Genomic DNA, 18,971 nt, shown 5'->3' with positions numbered 1-18,971 from the left:
CAAGCAAAACGCATAGACCATTTTGGATATATTGTTCAAAATGTGCATTTGTGTTTATTGTTTGAACATTTTTGTTGTACAGTCTTTCACACAAGAGCCCAAATTACCTTCATAAAGTGTCAAAACAGTTGTTTATTATAGTTTGTGTGTTTATTGTTTAGTTTAGTGTTTAGTTTGTGTGTTATAGTCTGTGTGTTTTGAATAAATGTGTGTGGAAAATTATTTTTCTGCTTTACTTTTTCCTTTCTTATTTCTGATTGTAAACCTTTATTACACTTATAAAACACAACAAAAGCATATATATATTATGAAAGCACAGGTTGTCCTGAATCAAAGAGACATAAAACTTGATTGTGGGATGGAAGGAGAACAGCAATAATAAAACATTTATGCCAGGCGAGTGAACTGTCAAAAAAAATGCCCTCGGACCCCAGAGGGTTAAAAAGGAATAGTTTGCATCATCTGTCATGCTTAGTTATCATGTTACGGGGTAACATATGTCACACGTCAAATAATCCAATAGACATCAACCTTTTTTGACCTTTACTTTGGAGACCAAGCATTCAATACAGTTCCATTTATTAATCCTTTTATTTCAACCAATAATTTGCATCCCTTTTTTATTGTCTTATGTATTTTGTATTGCCTTTTGTCTTATCTCGTGTTGGTATTTTTCCTGCGAACATCATGTCTGCAAGTCTCTGTTTGACCACACGTGTGTGGCTGTAGAACAAAGCAAGATGCACACAGTCAGAGGCAGCAATTCTATAAGTGTGTCAGTGTTCAGTGTCCCACTCTGTGTAGATGAAATAGAATGTGTTATTCCTGCGTACCAGGGGCCGGCTTTGAAGTAATCTACTGCATAATGAAAGTGTCGAGAACCAGAATTGTTTTGCGGTACCAGTCCCTTGTGTTCTTTCTCCCATTCTGTGTGGTTTTCCTTCACTCTGTCACTCTTTCTTTGCGTCGTTCTCTCCATTTCATTTTATTCTCTCTATTTTGCCTTTTTTTTTCCCACACCGCCTGCCCACACAGACATACTCCTACATGCAAACAACTTCTCATCTTGTTCCCCGGGTTTATTATGTTCGTGTTTCCATTTGTCGGCACTGTGATTGATTGAAACCGGAGCTGTTAAAAGGCCACACACGCGCTCCAAAAGCCGGTGTCTCACGACCCTTCGGCCACGGTTCGATGGGTAGCACCAGAATTAGCGTCTCCTCTGTAAGGTTCAGTGCTTGGATTTCCCAGTATTGAGGCTCTGTGTGGTTGACAAAGATAAAGTCACATGAGATTCTGGGTGAAGGGAGGAAAAGGGAGGAAATTTAAACACGTCGCCCAGAAAAATGCTATGAAATACAATGCGAACATGAGCATGAATGTTTTTTTTTTACACCAAGTGAGTCTTTAGTCGCTTCATTATGAATAACTCCTGAATATTGCATCACCCAAAAGTCAGAATGTATCTTCAGAAACTGATTTGATCTGTGTATATTGATTTAAAGAGAGAAAGCACAAACTGTTTAACCGTTGGTGACACCCTGCATCCTCACAGCCTTGGCCCCTCCCTTCTCATAAATCTCCCATTTCAGCTGAATGAAACAGGCCTGCCACCTCTGGTTTCCTTTATCACCCTGAAATGACTCCTAACATTACTTTTAATTGCCTCCAATGTCGATGAATACACATTTGATTTGCTGTTCTGAAAAGGCGCGAGTCCCAGTGGACGTGTCTTTATTAGTCTTGTCTGTTTGATTCATGAAAAGGCCACTCCTGCAAGTACATAGCTCAATTGCAAGTGACTCCCAGCTGAATAGAAAGCATTTCAATTGATCCTTTTTAGAATAGCTGCTATCTAAAGCAAAATAGTTTCCAGCTGGAAGAAAATGATGCAGATTCAATTTGACCTCACTGTTGGATTCTTCAGAAGCTTTCTTTAGGGCCCCCTCACACATAGTACGAATGTAGCCGAATTGCGCATGAAGCGGGAATTGTATGCAATACATGTACAATTGGAGCTGCCTCCAACGCCTCGTACATCTGTTGCTACAACTATTTGCGCACACCAGCGGCTGAAAGACAGAGTGTGCCCTGTGAGAGCCCATTTGATCCCTCTCACGGCAGGTGTCGGCCAAATTCCAGGTGACACACACGAACATCTAACACCGCTCCTTTAGCACTTAGAAAATGTGTGGCCATTCACGCTGTTAGCACGAAAACAGTCAGCAGACAATCACTTTCGAGCTGGTGGTGAAATTTGTCTAAGTGCCCCACGACTGTGAAGTTGCCAAGTACACATGTGGCATGCCAAGTCCATGGCTCATTGAGCAAATGTCAGAGTAGCAGTTTGCACAAACACGTCACTATCAATGTTCTAACTGTTTCGATATTGTGGAGTCACTACAGTGACACAGACAGCCCACGTTAATAAGATTGCATTAAAATACACATCATCAAAGCCGTCATATCCACCTTGAGCAGCAACACAGGTTCTTCAGTTCTGCTTCGTCAACTGCCTCACTAAACAGAGAGTATCACAATGATGGCCACATCCACCTGAAGGAAGCTGGTCGGTAAAACTAACTCATTTTTGCAGATTCTGAGCCATCGAAGTAGATATCTGGAAGTTTGTTGGAAAGTCGTCTTGTTAAGTCTGTCAGATGTTTGGCAATGTTTCAACTAGGGGTAGACCGATAATCAGCCCAGTCAATTATTGGCTGAGTATTGGCCATACCAATTAATGGCATTGGCCAATTATCGGTCTATCCCTGCCAAGCCATCAGAGGGATTATTGGCCAATGCCGATTATCAGTCTGTTGTTAAAGAGCACCCAGAGGGATTATTGGCCAATGCCGATTATCAGTCTATCCCTACAGAGCACCCAGAGGGATTATCGACCCAGATGAGTATCGGCCCAGCTGATTATCGGTCTATCCCTACAGAGCATCCAGAGGGATTATTGGCCAATGCAGATTATCAGACCAGCCGATTATCGGTCTATCCCTATTTCAACCCTTGGATTGAAAATAAACTGATGTGATAGCTCCAGTCTTCCTCTTCAAAGATAGCTGACATTTGGGGAGAGTTGCGTGGTCTTTTTTATTGTTGTACCTTGCTACTAGGGACAGTGGGGCATGAAGATGTGGTGGTGCCAGAAAGTGAGTTAGCGTAAGGCCACAGTTTTTACCTTGTTAGCCTACCATAGCATAGCATAACATAACGTCTTTCCAGAGAGGATGAGATATCACTTCCCATGTGTTAAACCTCCGCTCTGATCCTAGGCATTTGCTGAAAACATCGAGCTCCTTTATTTTGTTGTGATTCAACCCTGTCACCAAGCCACAGTGGTAAATTCAAATACCGTATTTTCTGAAGCATAAATCGCACCTTTTTTCTGAATTTTTTATTTTTTTTGTATATTAGCTACACTGGAATATAAATTGCAGAACCTCCCAAACTAGCAAAAAAAAAAGATCATCTGTTCTTTTGGCATGCAGCTCTTGAGCGTTGGGAGGGCAGCACGTGAAAAAAGATCTCTATTGTTTGATTACCCTTAATTCTCTTCATCTGCCAAAGGTCACGCATCTGAAGCAGTGCAGTAATGTCCCTGCTGGTGACTGAATTGGGTAATTTACTTCAACAATAGAAGATCATGTTTTATTGGCTGTGTTCCCCTTGAACCATCATTCCCAGTAACATCGAAAAAATAAATCCAATTGATTGCAAATAAACTACTGTAGATTTTGAGGACAGTTTTTAAATTTGCAAATGGAAAAACTACTGCACAACAGTAACATTTCCTTTTTGGAGATTTGCAATAAACTGCATGACATTACACACAATATAAATCATACCACGTCCATAAAGCTCCATAAAAGTTATATAAGAATGTTGCATTGTAGGTTTTCCTCTTTAAACCCAAACACTTCAAATGTGCTTGTACAAAAAAGGCCAGAGTCGCCTCCACCTCCTGAGGAGACTGAGATCCTTTGGAGTGAGCAGTCTCTGCTTAAGACCTTCTATGACTCTGTTGTAGCCTCAGCTCTCCTGTATGCTGTTGTCTGCTGGGCCGCGGGCAGCAGAGAATGGGAGAGAAAGAGACTGAACAAGGTGGTCAGGAAGTCCAGCTCTGGCCTGGACTCTCTGGAGGAGGTGGCTGAGAGGAGCGTGTTAGCCAAGTTCAAATCCATCATGGACAACTCCTCTCACCCTCTGCACCGGACTGTAGTGGAGCTGAGCAGCTCCTTCAGTGACAGACTGAGGCACCCTAAGTGCAATAAGGAACGATACCGCAGGTCATTCCTCCCTGCAGCTGTCAGGCTGCACAATAACACAGTGAAATAACCACATGCAATAATATGTCCACACATCACGTGCAATATGTCCACAAATCATGTGCAGTAACAACTCGTTTATAAATCCCTGCACTAATGTTACCTTACCACATCTAAACTCCATTTCACATATTGTAAAGAAGATGCTCCTATCTCCTTTTCAATCCCAATCATGTTTATACATATGCATATGTATATGCATATGTATATATGTGTGTGCATATGTGTATGCGTGTATGTGTATGTATACTCAACAAAAATATAAACGCAACACTTTTGATTTTGCTCCCATTTTGTATGAGATGAACTCAAAGATCTAAAACGTTTTCCACATACACAATATCACCATTTCCCTCAAATACTGGTCACAAACCAGTCTAAATCTGTGATAGTGAGCACTTCTCCTTTGCTGAGATAATCCATCCCACCTCACAGGTGTGCCATATCAAGATGCTGATTAGACACCATGATTAGTGCACAGGTGTGCCTTAGACTGCCCGAAATAAAGCAAAGGAGAAGTGCTCACTATCACAGAGGACAAGTTGGGACATGCCCAGCTCTCCACAATTTCTCTTATACTCACTGGGCTGGTAAGCACTGAAAGCCGAGATAGACATGTCCCAACTTGTCCTCTAACACTCCGAAAAGGAGGTGTTCCTTTGTCTCACTCGATCAGCGAATCGGTCGTGACGCTCAAAGCCTCTGCACAGCTTTCCATGACAAAATCTCTTGTTAAAAGTGAAATCTGCTGGAAAATGGCTGATGTCCAGCTCTTGTGATAACCAGAGAAATTGCACACGACGGTCCCAGCTCCACAAAGCGATCCGTTTAGAAATGATGTGGTGTTTTCTGCCTCTCGATGGCAGCTCGGAGCGCGGCGCGCCGTGCGCCATTGTGGGGTGTCCTTAAAGCTGTAGTAACAGTCGTTATTCTCTGTGAACCCCGTAAAATTTTCACCGAAAGCCAGATAAATTTTTGAATGGTTTCCAGCTGCTCTCTAACAGTTTCTGAAAAAATTCTGATGGAAAAAAAGCCCAAGTCATTCCGCCATTTCCTCGCAATGAAACAACGACGAGAGGGGTGGAGCAGTGCTCACTCAAAGCCTACCCACAGGCAAATGACGCAACTGACAGGCGTGGAAAAACTCACGCATGCGCACAAAGGTTCAAGCTTGGCTGACGTAAAAACATATGAATCAAATCCATATAGTTTTTGAAAAAAATAAAAAGGTACGATACTTTTTGGACAGACCTCGTATATTCATATATATTCTATTTCTACCTCATTTCTTATGTCTTGTACTGTTACAAGTATTATTATTATTAGTGCTTATCCTTGCACACGCTGTTTGATGAACATTCTCCTCTACTTGCACCCACCTTGTGTGTTTTTAAGAGCTGATGTAACGTGAATTTCTCCTCTGTGAGATCAATAAAGCTGATCTTTATCTTTATCTTTAAATATGACAATATGTTTTTCTTGTATATTTAATCTCTTCCAGAGGACCAGCTGCCCTCTGGGTTTCCCACCATAGACATGGGCCCTCAACTGAAAGTGGTAGAGCGCTCGCGGACTGCCACCATGCTCTGTGCTGCTAGCGGCAACCCTGACCCAGAAATTACCTGGTTCAAGGACTTTCTGCCAGTCAACACGTCCAGTAACAATGGACGAATCAAGCAACTGCGCTCAGGTAAATGATGCATCTTCCTTCAGAATCCCCCCCCAAATCCACCTTTTATTTGCACCTTTTACTTTGCATTTATCCCCTTATCAGTATCCATTTCTTTTTAATATCTCCCATTTTTCCCCAAATCCATTTTTTTCCTCCCCTGCAGTGCTTCTGTTATTTTTGCTCTTGTTTACCCCCTTCTTATTGGGCCTCCCGCTGCGGTTATTGGCTGTATTTCTCAGCTGTTCCACCCCGTGCTGTGGTATGAGTTGACTGTGTATGGTTGCCAACTTCCCAAACTCTTCAAGGCCTCCAGACTGAACTCAGCGCCTTTCCCAACACTGCTTTTCTCCAGACTTTGTGAGGTCTTCCTGTGCAAGTCACCATCATGAAGTGTTTAACTTTTCACTCACTGAAAATTTATCTCTCTATCAATTAGCACCAGCATGCTACACGTCCATTCATCTGGTATCATTTCTTAGGTAAAACGGGATGATGGTGGCAGGCATTGATGGAACGGCCTCTCTGGCGTAGCTCACTGCTGTGACTAAGTGATCTTTTGTTTTCCCCAGTATGGTGGATTTAAGTGTGTCTTGCTCAGGTGTGAAATTGAGTCGAGACACACGGCAACACATTTACTGCACTGAAAGAATCTACATTCTGCTGGAGACAAACCACTCAGTCCAACTCCAGAATATGTCGCATTCCAGTTGCCTCTGAAGTCGTAAGTCGCAACTGGGAATGAAGTGATACCTGAGTTACATACATTCCATTTTCCACACAACACCCCAAGTTAGGTGCCTCCGAGAAAGCTTGCTGTTTCGAAATATAGAGAGCTACAAAACAAATACGCGGCCCACCGAGGAGACCTCATGGGAGAGGACAGAAGGTATGTTAGTCTTTAAATTTACCGCTCAGTTTGTAGCGCACTGTTAGCTATATCTGCCAGGGTAGCCAATATTAGCGGCACCAGTTGGTAAACTACACATTAGGTGGTATTTCACGCGTAAAAAAAAATCTGTAGTAACATGTCTCGTGACAGCAGTAGGAGAGTACTGTGGGTACAGTTTATTAAAATGGACACAAAAAACAGAAGACCTTTAAATAGTAAAAAGTACAGCTTTCATTAACGGCTAATCCTTGGAACAGCCATTTTGGATTGTGAACTCATTGTAACTGGTGTTTGAACGAGTTGAAATTACGACTTCAGGGGACCTTGTACTCGAAAGGACTTATTCTTAACTGAGGAATTATGACTCCCGAGTGCAACTGGAATGCGCCAGCAGCCACAGTAGTGTGTGAGTGAAATCCCAAAATGCTGTAGACACCGTACATCCCCTTCCTCCTCAGTTCTCTTCCTGCTTCTTAGGATCAGTTCTTGACCCGAAACCTTTTCTTCTGTTGGACTCCAAACTCTCTGGCTTCCTTGTGGGAACCTTTATGCTACTTCTCCCGCTTTTCTGTTTTTTATATATATATATATATATTTCTGGCTTACTGCCCTGCACTCTACTCTCTGTTTGACATCTCTTACAACAAAAATATAAAAGATTGAAGCAACTGTTAGAACTTAAAATGTCGGCACAGACTCTTGGTATTTTAGTCTTGCTCTTCTGTGTAAAGCTTACAAAGAAATACTTGACTTTTGCAGTTCATTTAATGGCAGATTTGTGTGTAGATGCTCAGTAAACAGTATTTGGTGGTTCTTTTTGGAGTTCCAGTGCGTTTCAAGCTGTTTCAACTAAGTCAACACCTCTGTGTAACCCATTGGTCCGATTGTAATGCCATGTCTGTGCTGTTTCTTTTCTCTTTGTATCTTTTTTACCACAGAGTCCTTTGGTAAGTGCTTCTGTTCCGAGGCCCACACCCTCACTCTCCACTTCTCTCTGTACTCTGCACTAACGTTACTGCTGCTGCTGCTCACCTGTACAATGTGGAGGTGTTATTAAGATGCAATTGCATGCATTTTACTAACATTCACACTGGTCACACATACACGTAATACACAGCACATGCACACGTGCACATCTTTCTTAAAGTACTTTAAGTGGCCTCACCCTCACGTGTGTGCACCTGCAGCTTTTTCCACGCTCAAACAAGTACAATAACGTTCTCCTCACACTCACCTATTTACTTTTCCGCTCCCTCACTTATTTATTTATTCTTTCCCTCAGTTGACTCACCAACTCACTCTGTCATTCGCTCACCTATACTTACCCTCCCTGCTCTAGATGTATAGAGTTACTCAACGGTCAATAAGCCGTCTACTCGAGATGGGTTGTGTGTAGGCCTGTAGCAAAAGCTGCTGTTAGGAGATCAATGGCTAATGTGTTGCAGACTTTTAAACGTGTCACATGGTTACTACTGCATAGATGCATTGGTTCAACACACATTCATACTATGTCAGCACGAAAGGGGCAGAGCATTGAATTACTAAAATTCCACCACGTCATGTGATATTCAGTGTTATCCAGGAATAATTTTGCTCTTAGCTGTTTTTGCCTGTATTACCTTACGTCAGTGATTGCTTCCCTTTTCCAATCTACAGAAAACATGCTTGGCATATCTGAGATTTAAAATTTGAAGTGTTGTCTGCGCATGTTGCTTTATTTATTTATTTTTTAATGATCGAGGAGAGTTTGAAAGGGCAATTCTGGCCTTCATTCCCATAATGCTTCACCTCTACTTGAAGAGGAACACTGGAATTTTTTAACATGGGCTCTATTTGTAGATGGGGAGGTGATGGTCTAGTGGTTAAGGTGTTGGGTTTGAGTCCAGAAGATCATGAGTTCAAATCCCTGCCTGACTGGAAAATCACTAAGGGCCCTTGGGCAAGGCCTTTAATCTCCTATTGCTCCCGGTCTGTAGTGAGCGCCTTGTATGGCAGCACCCTGACATCGGGGTGAATGTGAGGCATAATTGTAAAGCGCTTTGAGCGTCTGATGCAGATGGAAAAGCGCTATATAAATGCAGTCCATTTACCATTTACCATTTACTCAGGAGAAAACTGATTTTAATCATGCTGTGTTGATTTAGAACACAAACTCCATAAGGAGGAGGGCAGACCTTACTTACCTGACCTGAGGCAATACTTCCATGCAGCCCAGATGAGGTTTCGAGTATGTTTGTGCTGCCCCTTAGTATTTCCCAATGGAAATACACGTGTGTACAGTTAGCCACGTACCTTAGCTTCTTACCCGTCCGGCGGCTTGTTCTTCTGCTTACAAGAGGAGCATGTCCTTCATCAGCAATCAGTTTGTAATGAATCAGTGGAGACCGGTCAAACTGAGCTGATACCCCTGTCACACATAGCCAGAATCACCCAGAATGGCATCAGAATGACAAATAAGGGCACATCCAAAAAGTGTTGGGTTTCAGTCCCAAAACGTTCTGACAGCCATCTGCGAGGGTCCACACAGTTGGTCAAAATCGGCTGGCGGCCCTGAGTGTGATGCACATGTTCAAAACCCTCTGGGCACATGGACCGCTGTCGGATAGGTGTCCCATATCGACGGCGGTCCATGTGCAGTCTGAGGACCATCTGACCGCAATTTACATATTCTGATGGTGGGAAAACAGGATCAAAAATGATTTGAGCGAGTATGAGGGAACCTCAAGATGGAACTGGCACGGCAATGTTTGACCTGCCGGTTTGACCTGCACATGCCACGTATAAGAATGTCCGTAAACATGAATCTCACCTCCAACAACGGCCCAGGAGTGTTTCACAGTGTAGACATTAACGTGGAGCCGGGACAAATGAATACCTTTTTAGATGGCTCCAAATGCTTTCTCCACCTCAGCGCGTGAGAAAAGCTCCACCTGGAACAGTCCGCTGTGATTCCAGAAGCGATTAGAGGCGTTTTCAACAGCCAACTCTAAGAGAAAATGATTAATCCGCTATGAAATAATTATTCCATATACGCAGCGTCTAGCACACAACGTGTGGCAGCCAGTGGAACAAAGCACGGTGTCCAGCTGGGTACACAGCGGGTGGGATCGTCACGACGATGTGCGTGCAAGTGCATGGATCAAAGTCATGCAAGTGTCAGGGCACCTTTAGTTAGTACTGCACTAACAGGTTGGCAGATTCATGCAAATTGCCAATTTATTAGGTACTCTCGTAGTAGTTAGTGCTTAGCTAACATGATGAATTACTATTAATTTTGAATTTCAGTGGACACGCAAGTTACTGCACTAACATGTCAGTGGAGTCCTACAAATTGTGAATTTCATTAGACACTCTAGTAGTATTTAGTGTTTAGCTAACATGATAAATTAGCATTAATTGCAAATTTCATGATGCAGTTAAGGTAATACTAATCAGTGCTGTGCTAATATGATGAATTAACATAAATTTGAATTTCAAAGGACAGTCATGTTTAGTGTTAATGAGTAATGTGCCAACATGTTGGTGAATTTACATTAACTGTGAAGTTCTTCAGATAATCTATGTAATAGGAGTTCGTGCTGAGCTAACATGATGAATTAGCATGGTGAATTTTAATAGGCACGCAGTGTAATACTAGTTAATGCTGAGCAAACTTGATTAATTGATGTTATTGTGAATTTCAGTCCCCAGCTAATTAGGCTTGTTCCAGTATTACGTAACTAATATGTTGGTGAGTAAATGTTAGTTGCTAATTTGTGTTGTTACTTATGGCAGCACAAGCTGTTTAGCTAGCATATGTGATCCTGGAGCTACCTGGAATTACTTTTATTTGGTGCTAGGAACCTCAATTTGTTCTTAGTTTGGTTACTGTTGCTGAAGTTGGTTTATCTCAGCTGTGTACATTCAGTCATAATTTGTGCCAAATATCAGAAGGAACACTCAGCCTTTGGTAGCTGTGAAAGTTCATGGAAATGCAACGCCAGATTGTCCTTTGACATGCTCCAGCGTGATTTATATACAGCCGTTCTGCAAAAACCACTTCAATGCAGCGGGATATTGCTTATCTTTTTTGTCAGCGTTCCTGCAGCTGAAAAAATTCAAATGACAAGAAATCAGTACAGAAAAGGATGTACGGTCAACTACATGTCAGTTATCAGTATTAAAGTGTGAGAGGATGAATTATTTTATTGCAATACAACACACAAACTCATTTAAGTTGTAGTATTATTCTGAAAACACAAAATCAATAAATATAGGAAACATGGAGTATTTACACTGCGTAGTGAAGATGAGACACTTTAGACCTGGTTTGGAGTCAGGTGGGACTCTGTTAGTGTATCCAGTCCCCTTCTTAGATACCCATGAGAGGATTAGGACATGAGATAGTGTAGTGGAGATGCTTCCTACCTCCTACAGCCACATCTGATCCTGATACAAGTCAGTGAAGCCAAATCAATAACTCATCTCCTTATAGCCCCCCTCACAGTCACTCTATCTACTACCTTTCTACTCTTAGGCTTAGTCTCTATTTATTCTGGCTTTTCTTTTCTTTTTTATTCTTACCTCTATCTGCCCTACCTGCTCTATAAGGATCTATATTTTTAATCTCTCTCCAAATTTGAATTCCTCTTTTTCAAAGCTCCCCCCCCCCCCCCCCGATCCCCCTCTTTCAGTATCCCTCCCTGCTTCTCCCCTTCTCCTTCTGTGGTACTAACATTCTCTTCTTCTTCTCCTTCTCTAATCTCGTGCATTCATTGCCCACTCAGGTGGCACGCCCATACGAGGTAAGACTGCCAGGAGGACCGACATGACACAGTGGCCTGATTCCATTCCAATTCCTCGCTCCTACTTGTCAAGCAGATCTGTTCTGGCTCTGAGTGGGTTCGTCAATATGATTCTTATCCAACGCTGAGACACCTATTGGTATGACTCATCCAACTGTTTTAGATCTGAAGGAGCTGCATGGCATAAGGTGTGTTCACATAATCACAGTTTTGCGTTCTGCACGCCGCAGATACAGCATTTACTACCCCAGAACTGTTGGTGATGACAGACAGCGTTTCTTCTGCTTTGCTTGCTGTTGCCACATATTATTAGATTTGCTCATGCCATTGGCTTAACATCATTAGCTGCACTTACAGTGGGGTAAAAAAGTATTTAGTCAGCCCCTGATTGTGCAAGTTCTCCTACTTAGAAAGATGAGAGGTCTGTAATTTTGAGCATAGGTATACTTCAATTATGAGAGACAAAATGAGAAAAAAAATTCAGGAAATCACATTGTAGGATTTTTAAAGAATTTATTTGTAAATTATGGTGGAAAATAAGTATTTGGTCAACCACAAACAAGCGAGATTTCTGGTTCTCACAGAACTGTCACGTCTTCTTTAAGAAGCTCTTCTGTCCTCCACCTGTCACCTGTATTAATGGCACCTGTTGGAACTCGTTATCTGTATAAAAGACACCTGTCCACAGCCTCAACCAGTCAGACTCCAAACTCAACCATGGTCAAGACCAAAGAGCTGTCAAAGGACACCAGGAAGAAAATTGTAGATGTGCACCAGGCTGGGAAGAGTGAATCTACAATAGTCAAGCAGGTTGGTGTGAATAAATCAACTGTAGGAGCAACTGTAAGAAAATGGAAGACATACAAGACCATTGATAATCTCCCTCGATCTGGGGCTCCACGCAAGATGTCATCCTGTGGGGTCAAAATGATCATGAAAACAGTGAACAAAAATCCAAGAACTACCCAGAGGGACCTGATGAATGACGCACAGAGAGCTGGGACCAAAGTAACAAAGGCTACACACTACGCAGAGAGGGACTCAAATCCTGCAGTGCCAGTCGTGTCCCCTTGCTTAAGCCAGTACATGTCCAGGCCCATCTGAAGTTTGCCAGAGAGCATATGGATGATCCAGAAGAGGATTGGGAGAATAGCATGTGGTCAGATGAAACCAAAATAGAACTTTTTAGTAAAAACAACTAGTCATGTTTGGAGGAAGACGAATGCTGAGTTGCATCCCAAGAACACCATATCTACTGTGAAGCATGCGGGTGGAAACATCATGCTTTGTGGCTGTTTTTCTGCAAAGGGGACAGGACGACTGATCCATGTTAAGGGAAGAATGAACGTGGCCATGTATCATGAGATTTTAAGCCAAAACCTCCTTACATCAGTGAGAGCATTGAAGTAACAATGTGGCTGGGTCTTCCAGCATGACAATGATCCCAAACAGACCGCTCAGGCAACAAAGGAGTGGCTCGGTAAAAAGCATTTTTAAGGTCCTGGAGTGGCCAAGCCAGACTTCAATATGGAAATCCTGCCCATAATTGAATTGAGTTCATCCAATGAGTCATTTGTTCACTCAAAAAACTGACTCATTGGATTGGATTCCATCTAATAAATATATGTAGCCCCAACTAAAATAAATTATATTATCTTGCATGGATGTAATTTATTTGAGTTGGTACTACATATATTTATTAGATGGAAATCCTGCACATAATTTAATTGAGTTCATCCATTGAGTCATTTGTTTGTGTGATACACTCAAAAAAACTGACTCATTGGATTGAATTCCATCTAATAAATATATGTAACCCTAACTAAATTAAATTTCATTATCTTGCATGGATGTGTTTTATTTGAGTTGGGGCTGCATATATTTATTAGATGGAAATCCTGCACATAATTGAACTGAGTTCATCCAAAGAGACATTTTTTGAGTGTGATTGTGTAAATTCCAATATGTATGTTATTAGCATTTGCTTCTTCTACAATGGCATCACAATCACCGTGCTGCACTGCACAGCATCCAAACCTCAGCGTGATGCGTGCATTCAAAGTTCAACAAGTTTTCATTTTCAATTGAATTCTGCACAAGACTGTCGCAACACAATAACAGAAGAGGCGCACGCAAAACACATTTTACCATGATAATGTGAACACAGCTTCTGGAGGAGGAATTAGAATTGAGCAAGTGATTCATGATGACTTTTAATCACCTTCCTTCCTGTCATCCTTCACCTTCTCTTCATCCCTTCGTTTTACCATCTCTGTGTTCATTCAGCAATCCGTTGCTTCCTCTCTCATCTCAGTGTGATCTCTCCTTCGTGTCTCCATCCCATCACTTTAACATCATTTAGCTTCTTATAACATCTAATTACTGCAGTATAGTCGCATGTTGTCTCTCCAACTTGGTTTTTACTTCTTTGTTGTTTAGTTTGCGGTGACAAAGCACACAACCACTTTCCCTCTTTGTCGGCATCTTTTTTATGACCTGAGTTTCTCTTCGTTTTGTTTTGGGGTTTTTTTTTTGTTGTTGTTGTTGTTTTGTTTTGTTTTGTTTTTTGGTGGGGTGTTGTGGCCTATAAGCCTGACCCGACCTTTCCTGCTACTTTGTCTTATATTTGCCCAATCAAACGTCCCAGTTTTGTTTTCCCTCTCAGCTGTTATTCGCTCAGCCTAAAAAGTCCAGATGGCGAAGATGCAGACATGCTTGCAGACATTTGTGTACTCACTCACACACACACACACACACACACACACACACACAAACACCTACATTTCTCCATGGTTTTTACCATCTTTCTCTCTCTCTCATCACTGATAAAAAGCCCCAAACAACCACTTTTTTGATAAAGTTTTTTATGGGCGCTTTTTTGCCTTTGCCACACCATCTTTAAAAAAAAAAAAAAACAAACCTCTATTTGACTTTTTTGACAGTTTTTCTGCTTTCAGGCAACAAGAAACCGACCCCTTCCCGAGGCTTTGCGTATGTTCTTTTTTTAATCTGTTGGCCTTAATGAAGGTCAGTCAATGTCTTTACCTCCTTACTGGGTGTGTTTTTGAATGACATCACACTCCTGATCCCCCTGGTGGATCTGAAGGGTTTGGGGATAACTTATTGCCATGGCAATAGCTTGGTCATTTATCCTCCTTGAGAACTAAAACAGGATTTGCTCCCTCATGTAACTGCATCCTCCATTTTCAGCGAAGAAATTTTCGAAATACCGTCCTGTTGCTGGATTCCTCCACGTTTTGGCTGCTTGGTTTGTTTGTGTCTGGCTTGCATGGAGAGCATTCTCTGTTTTTGTAGGCTTGTTATCAGTGTATTTTTGTTTTACCGTTTCTAAATCAGGATGCTGACCCCTGTTTTGGGCAGATTTTTGCTGACGGTGGTAGAAACATGTTTATGTCTCCCTTTAGACCTGATCCTCTTTTAGCTCTATGTTACTCATGCAGTTTTTTACTGAAAGCACCTTCAGTCGATTCAGTCTCATTTACCATTTTATGCAGTTCCAACCATTTCTTTCTTTCTCTTTTCTTATGTTTTATGTCCGATACACAATGATCTGACGGCTTGGACTTTTATGTGATTGTTTCCCTCTCTTCTCTTTGTGTGATTGTCTTTGCTTCTCTCTGTGTGTGTGCGTGCGTGTGTGCGTGCGTGCGTGCGTGTGTGTGTGCATTCTCTCCATCATTCCATCAAACCAGGTGCCCTCCAGATTGAGATGAGTGAGGAGTCCGACCAAGGGAAGTATGAATGTGTCGCCACCAACAGCGACGGAACTCGCTATTCAACCCCGGCTAATCTCTATGTCAGAGGTGAAAAACAAACACAGTTTAGTTATGAGAGAACTCTGATTTAAGTATCACATTGATAATGGGCATATTGCTAGGAATGTTGCACAGCCTACATAGTGCAAAAACAGGGAGGAAAAAAAGATTAATTTAAAAATTTTATACACTGCATATAGTGCACTATAATTTGCTTTTTTTGCCCATCCTTTAATACCAGTTAAATTGCCCCTTGCTGTGTTTAATTTTGCACTTAAATTACCCAAGTTTGTGTATGCTTAAATTCTGCATTTTTACTGAAAATAATCAGTTATTTTGACCGTAAACCATGGTCATGGTTTAAATTACTGGAGGGACTGGGATGGTCTGAACAACCTTATTAAATCTTGGAACTCCCCCAACACACACACACACACACACACACACACACAGCTAAAAACAATAGATTGGAGTAGGGGACTCAAAACAGTATATCCATCTTACCTGAAATTGTAACTGCTATATTTTCCATATTCATGCCAGTAATAATCTTATAATATGATTACAGACACTCCAAAAATGGACCATTCCATTTCTTAACATTAGTTGAATGCCTCATTTATCTGTCTGATTCCTATCATTTCAATAGCATATTTAAAGTCTGTGGTCCACTGTGTGGTGCAGGCTAGTTAGGTAGTTGCGAACTAGGGTGTTTCCAAATTTTGTCTGCAGTTAGATTTTAATTAACTAATGGTAGCTAGCAAAAGCTAATGTTTGCTTTTCCTAACATTAGGTACACAAGTAATCCCCGATTAAACTACCCCTTGTTGTGTCTCAGTAACCTCTGAGGTTAGAGGGCCAATTTTGGACTTGATTTACTCATTGACCCCGGGTGTGTGTGTCCTTCAATTCAACATGTTTCCTGAAACTTACTAGAAATGTCATTTTGACCTTTATCTTCAATGAAATCATCCCTTCTGGTGTGTCAAAAACCACTGAGGTGGGAGAGGTCAGAGTGTAGTCTTAATTTTCCCAGGTCCAAAGTTTCTCTTTAAACTTAAACATTTTTTTCATGATAATGATTAGAAATGTCTATTTTGAGCTTTATCCATAATTATAGTCTGACTAATCACTGAGGATACAGAGTATTTTGAGTTTAAATTATTCAAAGACCCCAAGTTTCTATTTGGTTCAATAGAGCATTTTTCCTATAAATGACTTAAAACATCTCACTATATAGCAGTAACTACTGAGGCTGGAGAGCAAATTTTGGACATAACTTATCTCACCTGGCCCAAGCTCGTATATGATCCAATCAACCATTATTTCTGGAAATAACTTGAAATGCCTATTTTGCCTTTATTTATAATGACATTACCACTTGCTATACGTAACTAACCCTCAAAAGTAGAGAGTAGATTTTGGGCTTAAATTACTTAGAGACCCTATGTCTATATCTGTTTGTCCCTTTTGAATTTTTTACTCAGAATGAAAAGAAACCCCTGGTTGCACTTTAACCACAATAAAATTGCCCCTTGCTGTGTCTCAGTAACCGCTGAGGGTATAGAGCAGATTTTGGTTTTACAGTACTGTTGAACCCCATGTTTGATGGGCAGTTAGTCTTGTAGTGCCATTGGAGAAACGTGGCACGTCATGGATTATATGAGTGTCAACGTCAGGTCAGGTCTGGGTGTATGCATTGTTCTCAAGCATTGCCAGATCTACTACACCTATGAATGGCTTTGAGTCCTGGATGGCAGCCACCAACTGGTCCATCCCTACCTCTGGAAAAAAAAAAAAACTGTCTGCCCCAGGGAAGTGAAATGTGGCTATCCTCTGAGTTTTTGCCAATGACTGGGGTCCTCAACAAAGAGTCACCTGTGTGCTGAATCAGGCCCAAAGAAATGCACCACATGTCCAAAATGTCGTAATTCATATTCTCTCACACTGCAAGCGATACTACTCATTGGAGTCTCTCTTAGTAACCACAGAGTCATTCCAGTGGTACCCAAGGCTTCTCCACAGAGGACCAGTACCCAAGACATCTACCCAAGACAGCCTGAAGTTCCTGGTTTGCATCTAAGACACAAGAGATCAAGTATCAAGGAATATACTCATGTATCATTTGATAATCATGGGATAAAATTGTTAATATTGACATCTGCTACAAGGATTTGCACTTATCACACTGATGTAATAATGAACCTGTTAAACCTGCCGGTCAGGTTTAGAAGCATCAGCCAGTGCTGGCAACATGTAAGATCAGCATGCATTGGTTAATCCTGCTGTTCATACATTATGTGTTACATATTTTCTTTTTAATGTGTTATGCAGTCATGAAACAGGATAGATGCAAACTGAGAGCTGTTTTACATCAGTTGACGTCAGGCTGAATGTTTGACTCGGACTGTTAATCTCTCTGCCCGCTCTCCTTAGCCTTTGGACCTTAGAGAAAAACCAAATCATAGTCAAGTTAAGACGTGTGTTTCTTCCCACATCTGACAGGCATCTGACCTCCGCAGGAACCGTTTCCTTCCTCGGTCCGTCAGCAGTCAGACACAGACACATACATAACCACAGAATGTTTGAATTTCAAAGACGTTTTTATTCCCGCGGCCTTTTTGCTCTGTTGTCTGCCCCCCCCCCCCGCACACACACACACCCCTCCAAAAAAGGGCATTAAACACCGTATTTCTCTTTTTCTGTTTGCAACATTGCTCCCAGGGATATGAAATGCACAAGATCCAATGCACATACATGAGCACACGCATCCGTGTCATACACTAAAAATATATATCCAAACGAGCACATCAGTGCACACACAAACAGCAGGGGCATTGATGTGGGTCTAAGAGCGCTTGCAGGGCCTGTAACATCTTGCGGTGCTGTTCAGTGAGTGTTTGACAGGCGGTCTGTGGAGACGGCCTTAAACCGGAAAGCTTCCACCAACACTGCGGCCACGTTTGGGCCTGTGTTTTCTCTGTCCTCTCCTTCCTAGTCATTTCTTTTTTCTTTTTCCTCGTCTTCTCTTTTGCCAGTTGCCACCGTGTCATGTTTCTTTGTCTAACTTTTTTTTTTCTTGCTGTTTTCTGTCTCTTCTGATATCTCCTGTTTCCTGCTCTCCTCCTCCTCCCGCTGCGCTCTGTCCCAACTCCCTCTGCAGAGCTGCGAGAAGGTTGGTACAGTAATGATCGTGTGGTTGTTTGAGTCTCTCTTGAGCATTTATTTTTGCTATTAAAACGGCATTTGTGTTTCTGCGTCTAGGCTCTTTCATTTGCAGCGTTGAAGGTTTAAAGTTACAGTGTGTAGAATTTAGGAGTGTTTATTAGTATGCATGGACCATAGCACTCATTATCATCGTTAGGTAGTGTATAATTACCTGTAACAACAAATCAATGTGTTTTCATAAGTTGAGAAGGAGTCCTTCATATTGACATGGAAGTGGGTCTTCTCCTGGAGGCCGCCATGTTCCAGCGACATATTCATACAGTAGCCCAAAAAGGACATAATAGTTGC

The 18,971-nt window shown here is 41.7% G+C and overlaps 1 protein-coding gene across 22 annotated transcripts in view; it reads left to right on the top strand.

Moving 5' to 3' along the window:
- The window catches only part of LOC117527150 (receptor-type tyrosine-protein phosphatase delta-like), a 527,875-nt gene that overhangs the window by 405,401 nt on the left and 103,503 nt on the right, over positions 1 to 18,971 (top strand). For 6 of the 22 annotated variants that reach the window (XM_034189356.1, XM_034189352.1, XM_034189351.1 and 3 more), the window contains 5 exons: positions 5,836 to 6,024; positions 7,834 to 7,842; positions 11,662 to 11,679; positions 15,393 to 15,503; positions 18,619 to 18,630. In XM_034189356.1, the coding sequence (XP_034045247.1) occupies positions 5,836 to 6,024; positions 7,834 to 7,842; positions 11,662 to 11,679; positions 15,393 to 15,503; positions 18,619 to 18,630 (339 nt within the window). The remainder of the gene's footprint in view (positions 1 to 5,835; positions 6,025 to 7,833; positions 7,843 to 11,661; positions 11,680 to 15,392; positions 15,504 to 18,618; positions 18,631 to 18,971) is intronic. The other 16 variants (XM_034189357.1, XM_034189353.1, XM_034189363.1 and 13 more) reach the window with 7 other exon arrangements.

This window comes from Thalassophryne amazonica, chromosome 15 (genome assembly GCF_902500255.1).
Source record: "Thalassophryne amazonica chromosome 15, fThaAma1.1, whole genome shotgun sequence".
NCBI lineage: Eukaryota > Metazoa > Chordata > Actinopteri > Batrachoidiformes > Batrachoididae > Thalassophryne > Thalassophryne amazonica.
This window is presented reverse-complemented; position numbering and strand designations above follow the sequence as displayed.